Source organism: Paramormyrops kingsleyae, chromosome 5 (genome assembly GCF_048594095.1).
Source record: "Paramormyrops kingsleyae isolate MSU_618 chromosome 5, PKINGS_0.4, whole genome shotgun sequence".
Taxonomy (NCBI): Eukaryota; Metazoa; Chordata; class Actinopteri; order Osteoglossiformes; family Mormyridae; genus Paramormyrops; species Paramormyrops kingsleyae.
This window is the reverse complement of record NC_132801.1, coordinates 23347590-23356456: the sequence shown is the minus strand read 5'-3', so window position 1 is coordinate 23356456 and position 8867 is coordinate 23347590. Positions and strand designations below refer to the sequence as shown.

Genomic DNA, 8867 nt, shown 5'->3' with positions numbered 1-8867 from the left:
GTGTAATGAATTAAAAATCTACGTATGTCATTACTTAGCTTATTGATACACTATTAGCCTGGGAAAAGGTACGTGTAAATATGTTGGTGACTTTTGAGAGAAGATTTAAAATCGCTGCAAAAATGCCACAAAATGGCTCCTAATTTACACTTACTCTCACAATCCTGATATCAAATTTGACCTCATTTTTTTCTCTGAAATTTTGTGAACCTCTGTATAAAAATATGAAAATATGTCTGAAGCACATGCAGGATATTCTCACTGGACCAGATGACCCATGTCAGGCAGGACACTAAGCTAGGACAAGGTTTGTAAACTACCATTTAATTAAAACGACCTGGATCTCACTTAAGCACTTGCTGTGTGCTGATTAGTCGGTCTCCCAGAATCATGCATGTGTAACTAATGTTTATGTGAAACAGCTGGAAGAATCTTTCAATCAAAGAAACAAGCCAGTCAAACCACAAGAAGACTTTCCTTTGTTATTCATTACCAGCACATATTAAGAGGTGCTGGTAATACATACTGCTGAGTACTGGCTCACTTCATGCACTGGATATTCTGCACTGTAATCTGCTATATCATATACAGTATGTATGACATATATGATCGATTACGCACAATAAGCATCAATTTACATTTCATGTCTAACTTCGGTTTTTAATAGAGACTGGCGTTCAATGGTGTTTTAGTAGAGATAATGTCATACTCTTGCATAGCCGGGCGCATTACGCAGGTACAACCTGGTTAAAAGTTTTCTACCAACTTGAAACAAAGAGATGTCGACGATGATGAGGCTAAAGCCTATAAGTACTCCACTCCTCTAGGTGGCGCTACAGTAGTTTTATGGCACAATCTGCGGCTTTGTTAGCCAGCATAAACAACCGAAGTAGAAGCTTTGTTAACGTCACCAACGTACTATCCGTTGTTCACTGGTTGGCGGAATATTTAAATTGAGAAATAGGATAAAGTTGCCGAGTTACTGTAAGCGGCAATGTAACAAAAATGTTGCTCTTTCTGTCTTATATATTCATTTAATAAAGATTGTAGTATATAGAGAATATTCAGTTCGCTTGCTTAGATGACTCTTAGCGCGCGCCACGTACTAATATCTCCGCTTTTTTTTTTCTCTTTTTCATTATTAATTTCTCAAGTAGTCTGTTATTGCGGGTATATGTGTGTGTGGTGTGTTTTGCTACAAGAGAAGCCCAGTTTGTATCATTTACTCTAAAGCTGGTATTGTTTATCTCCCTCCCCCCCTCCCCGTGTTTCCCCTGTCGCCCGCTACATAAACGGTTTCTCTGTCGTTTTAATGTCTTCCCGCGAAAGTGTTGAGACCAACAACTATATTATATGTGAAAACTTCGCAAGTCATTTCTATGTCTGTTTTTAACGATAATTAAAATAATTTAAATCGTGGGTATTTGCTGGGAAAATGCAGAAAACTAGCACTGCTTGTAGAAAACCTATATATATGAGACAATCGATGAGATATTGTTTATTTTAATTAACTTAATTGTAGCAACTTCTTACATTTATCAACTACTGTTGACAGCGTTGTGTTTGCAAGTATTCAGACATAATCAAGTCTGTTAAATGTCGTGGTGGATGGTTTCCTATGGTACAGAAATTACAGGACACCAATTTGATATTACAAGTCTATTTGTACGTAAGTGCGTAGGTGATTCACTTTTTCAGCCGTTAGTAATGTTTTTGCATAGATGTGAAGGGGAGCATTATTACTTTAACCCTAAAATATAGGTTCCCCCTGCTAAAACAGACACGCAACAACTGTGGACCTCAGTACTAATAAATTAGCTTACATGCATGAAATTATGTATCTGAATGATTTTCAGCTATCCCATATACTACTTTGCCCAAATAGGAGGGGGAAACATTATTTCCTGATATCCAGGATATTTGGTTTCCCCTGCTAAAACAGACATGCAGCATGTTGGATGTCAAGACATTGAAATGACATTAACCGTCTAACTAGAAAGTAGTGAGTGATGTAATCACTTCAAATCGGCGCGCAAAAGGGGGAACATGGGGGGGCAGGACAGAATTTCCCGTAATACTGGTCCTGTTTTATAAGTGCCCCTTTCTATGTCTGTACCATATATTATACCTAATAGCTTCACCTTATCTGAATCGACTGTAGCTTAAGTGCCTCTGAAAAGAAAAAAAAAGTGTATTTAAAATCGTGCTAGCACCAGGAGCCCTTCTCTTCATTAATAGAACGAACGATGAACCAGGCGTCCAGTAGCCAACAGTCGGGGTTGCCCCACAGAGTGGCTGACAGCAGGATGAGTGTGGTCAATGCCACGCCACAAAGGTGACTACTGGCACCTGCCCATATCCCATTTGCTTTTGCTGTGTGTGTGTGTTCAGGTCTTGAGCCCACTTATGTTTTTGACGCAGCAAAGACTCTGCTTTCGGAAAGCTGAACATCCCGAAACCACAGTCTGGGACATCTGACAGGAGAACCAGTTTTTTCGGGAAAAGGTAAGACTGGACAAATTTCTAATAGAAGTTTTTCTGATTCAAGGTGCTGGTGTTCCAGTGTTACTCTATAATCCCAACATATTTAGATGCATTGACTGGAGATGTAACTTAATTGGGTGCAACATTGCATCAAAAAGCTAAGCCTGGTAGTTTTTAGAACATTCCACTTGGTATCCATAGAGGAACCTGCTTTTTGAAGACTTGGTATGCAAAACCTCATTTCAGGTTGCTTTGCATGCTGCCAGTGTTTCTATATGTGGATCTCGCAGTCTGAGCCTTGGTACTTCATTGTGAGCCCTTTGCTTTTTAGAGCTAGTGGGGCAGGCATGTCCCGTAACAGCACTTTTGGAGCTTTTGGGGGTGTGGAAAAGATGAAGGATCCTCGACCTCTCCATGACAAGTCCTACATCCAGCAGTGTATCAAAGACCTCTATGAGGTAAAGGCTTCACTGCAGTCTAAAGAATTAACAGAACTAACGGAAATAACTTTGCAATCTACTCTTCCTATCCCCTCTGTTTTTCTCTTCCTAAGTTCCTGTCCGAGAGGGGATTCCCCGGAACAATAACAGTCAAGTCCCTCCAGTCCCCCTCCACCAAAGAGTTCTTGAAGATCTTTGAGTTCATCTGTTGCCTAATTGATCCCACTTTTCAGATGCCAACGTCCAAAATCGAGGAGGAGGTTCCTAGAATTTTCAGAGATTGGGGGTAAAATAGTTCACATGGGTGTACATTACAATTGCATGCTTGTTGGATTGAGCTCACTGTATCTCCTAGGTTGTGCTTACCTGTCTGGTTGTCTTGCCACAGGTATACTTTTCCCCTGTCGAAGAGCTCCATGTACTCTGTCGGGGCTCCTCACACGTGGCCGCAGTTCCTTGGGGCATTAGTCTGGCTCATCGATATGGTAAAGGTGAGGAGCAGCTGGGCAAGTGCTTCCTAAAAGCATGACCATTGTCAAAACCAAGTCAAAGCATTCTATATCCGATCACTGCCCTCATCCGGAGTCCTTTATTTGCAGATGTACTTCCGTATGCGGGAACAAGACCTTCTTTTCTCTAATTTCTCAGAGGACTGCTCAGATATAGAGAATGGAGCTGAGTTTAATAAGGTACTGAGACTCCATGAGGTATTTGCGTTTGCCATCCCTGGTCTCAAGTCGCCCTCTGACGCAGCTGCACTTTTTCCTCCAGCTGTTTCTCGAGTACTCAGCAGAGACCTACAAGTCTTTCATGAATGGAGCAGACACATTTGAGGAAGCCGACCAGGCATACATCGCCAAGCTGAGTGAGTGACTCCGCATGACACTAGTGAATGGTAGCATTTTTTAATGTGGGCTGATCTTCTCATCCATTACAGTAAAATCCAGTTATAACGGACTTCAAGGGACCTAGCAAAACAGTCCGTTATATCCAGAGTTGCTGTATGCCCAGAACACAACTACTGGACACCATTTACTGATGTATATTGTACATGTAGTAATCCAACTTTACCTAACCAGATGCGTGACTATTAATAATCCCGACTACGTACGTATCTGCGCTGGATATCACCGGCACGCCACGCGCCTTGTAGGCGGAGCCTGCATGTCCGTTATAGCTGAACAGAACTACAGCTAAAAGCGGCCCTGGGGACCAAATAGTTTCTCTGTTATAAGCGAAATTCCGTTATATGCGAGTCCGCTATAACGGGATTTTACTGCATTTGAAATGTATGCAGCAAGGATAAGCATTGAACAAATTAATTCTACCCTGGGCTGCCTGTCTTGTATGCTGATTTATATGGCCTTAGCTTAATGGTACAGCTGAACCTGATGAATGTTTTCAAGCAGAATATGCATCATGGTATTACGATTTCAATTCACTGGTTTTATTTTTTAAGAGAAACTTTACAAAGTTGACGAGGCCCAACTGGAGACATTGGCTGAAAAGTACAGAATCATTAGTGAAGAGGTAGAGAGACTGGAGAAAGAAAGTCAGACGGTTCGTATGCTTGCACGTGTGGATCGTGGTTCGACCCCATGCATGGACCTGTGACACACCTTTTCTCCTCCATTATTCCATATGACATCAGTGAGGTGCTAATGTGCATTAAACGCCTGTAACAGGACCGACTGATGGTTAAGCGAACGGAGAAACTGAGACTGCAGACGGACCTGCAGAAGCTTCAAAACTATAACAGCGAGATGGAGTCCTTCAAAGTGGCCCTCGGGAACAAGGCGGCTGGGATATCTGAGGAGCTAGAAGCTACAGGTTAGCGGGTCTCGTCCTACCCTTCTCATCTGAGCTCCTCACTTGGACATCCTGGGAATGCTGATGACCTCTCGCTCTCCAGAGCTGCAGGTGGAAAGCTTGAAACAGGAGCAGGCCAGGCTGCAGCACATATTGGTGAACCAGAAGTTTTCCCCGGCTGACGTCGAAAGGATCAACAGAGAGAGAAACGAGCTCCAGCAGACCATTACCAGCCTGAGCGCAAACTTGGAGGAGGCTGAGCAGCACATGTGGAATGAGGAGATCGCCTTCGCAAAGGTCAAGGAAGAGGTAGGGCCTGCAACTGGACAATCCCTCTCTGCTTTAGATTGTACTGGCATTACAGGACTAATCCATTTACACACACTGCCCTCCCCTTTATTAGTTTGAGGTTTAGGCAGTTTGAATCGCTCCCCTTTTGTGTATGTCTGTGTGGAGTTTGCATGTTCTGAGTGGGTCTCCTCCGCTTGTTTTGGTTTCATGTACCTCACAATGGGCTGTTATTCCATGTAGAGTGTTCTATCTTGCATTCTATGGTGTCTGGAATAGACTCTAGACCCTCCCCAACCCCCCGTGATCCTTGACTGAACAAAAGAATTCGAGGATGGATTGGCAATGCTAAATTTTAATGATAATTGGCTGTGTATGTATTGCCACATTTGAATTTATGCAAGTATTCAACCAGGTTTGTTTGGAAAGAGCATGTACTGGATAAATGTGTGTGTTCTTTCTTCTTTGCCCTCCTGTAGGCTGAAGCTGAACTGGTAGAGTACCACAGCTTCGCTCGCAAGCTGAAGCTGATTCCTGCATCTGCAGAGAATGCCTGCGGGAGAGATTTTGAGATCAAAGTCACTGCAGCTGACTGCGGCCTTTCAGCTGTGGCCCAATACAAAGTGCAAATTCAAGTACGGCAGCAAACTGTAACATTGCCTTTTTGTGTGGATATTAAATCAATATTGAGACCTACTAGGCATTGTTTTAATGTTTTTTTTTCCCTCCCACTTATGCAGAATCCTCTTAAGAAAATGATTTCTGAGGTTGAGGAGGAGACTGGATTGCTCAAAAATAAAAAATTAAGCCTCCAGGAAGCAGTGGAACAGGTATGAAGATATTTGTGTTTCATTACAGTTGGACGTTAAAGCAGATCTTAAATAAAAGTTCATCCTCTTTTTCTTGAAGATTAGGTCCAATGTGGAAGACAAAACCAATGAAATTAAAGACCTGAAGGAACAAATTCGCAAACTGGATGAGCAGCTCGAGCTGGAAATGCAGGCAAGTCCCCAGTATGTCTGTAGTGCAAGACTTCAGACTCTCGCAGGTCACCTCTGCCTGGAGGTGTGTTTGTGCTCAGGGGTCCTACACAGTATGGAAAGTTTTGGAGAAGTATGGAATTTCATGTTGGTATTACTCAAGTCAGGATAAGTATGGAAGAGTATGGAGATGGTGGTTTTTCCAGACCACTGGATCAATTTGCAGTATGTTTTCTACTAAAACTGTCTGGATGTTCTTATTGCTGTTTCTGATGAAATTGGCCATGTGTGCTAATTGTCAACGCCAGAATGTGCATAAATCGTACATTGAAGAGCAGCATCCCAAATGACACAGTGGGGGTGTGTCTGTGGGCTAGTAAGAAATACTGACAATAGGCTACCTTGCCTTACAATGCATTCCAATGTGGAGTTTTTCACCTGCTTGGTTAAGAGTGCTACAGTGCCATCTAGTTGCAGCCAGGGGCAGATCCTGGCAAGGGCAAGGTGGGCAATTGCCCAGGGCAGCATCCTGTGGGAGGGCACTGACTTGTCAAACTGCTAGTACCGACCCCATATGGCCTGGAAAAGTAAGGAATTTTAAAGTTGCCCACCTTGCCCTTGCTATTTCGAGCTCCTCCTTTTATTCTTTATAGGAAACGGCCCGTGAGGAGGAGAAATGGGCCTCGGAGGTGGAATCAATGGACAACCACAAGAAGGTGCTGGAGAGAAAGCTGAACGATGGCTATGACCAGGCTCTGGAGCAGCTTAAAGCAGCCCAGCAACAGTGAGTCTAACCCATTCCCCAGTGGTGCACATAATCATAGCACATCAGAGATGTCAGGCAGCTGGCCTTTAAGTGATTGCTTGTGAATGAGTGGTGATGCCATACGGGTTTAAGCTCGTTATTTGTGATTAGTGATTCGTGCTCCCTCCTCTTCCCAGGTATCACCTGGTGGTGCAAGAAACCAATGAGCAGCGCCGTACTGTGGTGAACAATCTCTACAGCATGTTCACCATGGCCGCAGACCACCTGTCACGTGTGGAGGTGAGTCACTAAATTCAGCGTTGTGCTGAAACCGCATGGATCTATTGGGTTCCTGTACGATTCCATTGTGAACGTTTCTTCATGAGTGTTTACTCAGGGATGCTCACTAAACCTGTTGTTGTACTCGCATGCTTTTCTCTCCTTTCAGAAATTCTTGGATGACCAGAATAAAAGGATGGACAGAGTATATAAGAAGAGCCTACAGGAGGAGGAGGCGGAGCTCAAAGAGCTGAGAGACATGGTGGAGAGCTATATCGCCAAGGCCGAGGATTTGTGATGTCATTCCTTTAACCATTTGTGGGTGAGGATGGGTGGTAGTTTACTAGTGGGTTATCTTTTTCTACCTTTTTTTTTCTCCCAAAATTTTGCAGGTCAATAAATATAATTTGCTACAATTGTGTATCTATATTTGACGTAGATAAAGAGAACCCCAACGGTGTCCTTAAGGCACTTTGCTGTACATGTGCTACTCTTATGATTGCTGAGAGATCTTTATCCATAACTGTCTTATGTACTGATAGAGCTGATGCTTCTGACTGCCACAATAGAGGATGCCTACAATACAGTCATCTGAATAAATTAGGACACCCCATGAAATATTTAGTTAATTTTTAAGAAATATCAACATATCAGTATTAAATCTTTTTCAAATTATATCTGTAGGTAAAGGTGACGTAATTGCATCATCTATGCAAAAACAAGAAACAAATTCACTTATTTACAAAAAGAAATTAAGATTCTAATTTCCACTGAGGAAAAAGTTAGGACACCCTCACATTCATCACTATTTAAAATACCTAGAATTTTAATCAGGTGGCATCACATCAGGGGAAAATGATTAGAACATCGTTAAAGAGCTTTTTGGTGGAGCCTGTTGAATTTAACCCGCAGACATATAGTTTGGTTTGCTCTTGATTGTTGAAGTGAGTGGTATCACCATGGTGAGATTCAAAGAGCTCTCTGAGGCCTTCAGAAAGAAGCTTGTAGATGCATATGAGTCTGGGAAGGATATTAAAAGATCTCAAGAGAGTTTGGAATCAGCCATTCCACTGTCTGGAAAATAATTTACTTTTAAAACAACTGCCAGCATGACCAGGGCAGGCTGTCCTAGCAAGTACAGCCCAAGAGCAGACCGTCAGATGCTGAAAGAAGTCTCCAAAAATTCTAAAATCTTATCACGGGTCATACAGGAAGCACTTGTCACAGTTGATGTCAAGGTACATGCATCTACCATCAGAAAGAGACAGCACAAGTTTGGTTTACATGGGAGCTGTGCAAGGAGGAAACCCCTGCTGTCAAAAACACATCTGGGCAACACTGAAGTTTGCCAGAGACCCACCTAGACAAAGACTGGGATTTTTGGAACAACATGCTTTGGACAGATGAATCTGAAAATGAATTATTTGGGCGCAGTAACTGAGGACAGAGAGTTTGGTGTAAACCAAAGACAGCTTATGAGCAAAAGAACCTCATACCAACTGTGAAGCATGGAGGTGGAAATGTCATGGTTTGGGGCTGCTTTGCAGCAGCAGAGCCCAGCCACCTCACCATCACAGAATCCACTAGGAATTCTAGGAATCAGAGGGTGCTTGATGACAATGCGAAAACATCTGTCCAGAAGTTGAAGCTGAAGTGGGGGTGGACCATGGAAATGATCTAAATCAGTGGTCCCCAACCTTCATTTCGTCACGGACCGGTTTAATATCAGAAACTATTTTCACGGCCCGGCCTTTAAGGAGTGGCAGATAAATATACGTATTTTTACGAATAAATGATACGTATAAAAATGGGGATATTTGAAAAATATAATAATGGGGTATC

The 8867-nt window shown here is 42.7% G+C and overlaps 1 protein-coding gene across 2 annotated transcripts; it reads left to right on the top strand.

Moving 5' to 3' along the window:
* Positions 1-498: 498 nt before the first annotated feature.
* On the top strand, positions 499-7441 carry LOC111848669 (NDC80 kinetochore complex component). 2 transcript variants are annotated; one of them, XM_072712444.1, is made up of 17 exons: positions 499-590; positions 2239-2335; positions 2422-2505; positions 2816-2942; positions 3038-3210; positions 3313-3415; positions 3524-3613; positions 3696-3789; positions 4384-4484; positions 4610-4754; positions 4837-5042; positions 5501-5656; positions 5762-5851; positions 5931-6023; positions 6655-6785; positions 6944-7046; positions 7195-7441. In XM_072712444.1, the coding sequence occupies exons 1-17, from the start codon at positions 548-550 to the stop codon at positions 7321-7323; spliced, it is 1965 nt and encodes a 654-aa protein (XP_072568545.1). In that variant the 5' UTR covers positions 499-547; the 3' UTR covers positions 7324-7441. The 2 variants fall into 2 exon arrangements, with proteins under 2 accessions (XP_072568545.1, XP_072568546.1); XM_072712445.1 differs by lacking the exon at positions 499-590 and adding an exon at positions 887-984.
* Positions 7442-8867: the final 1426 nt, after the last annotated feature.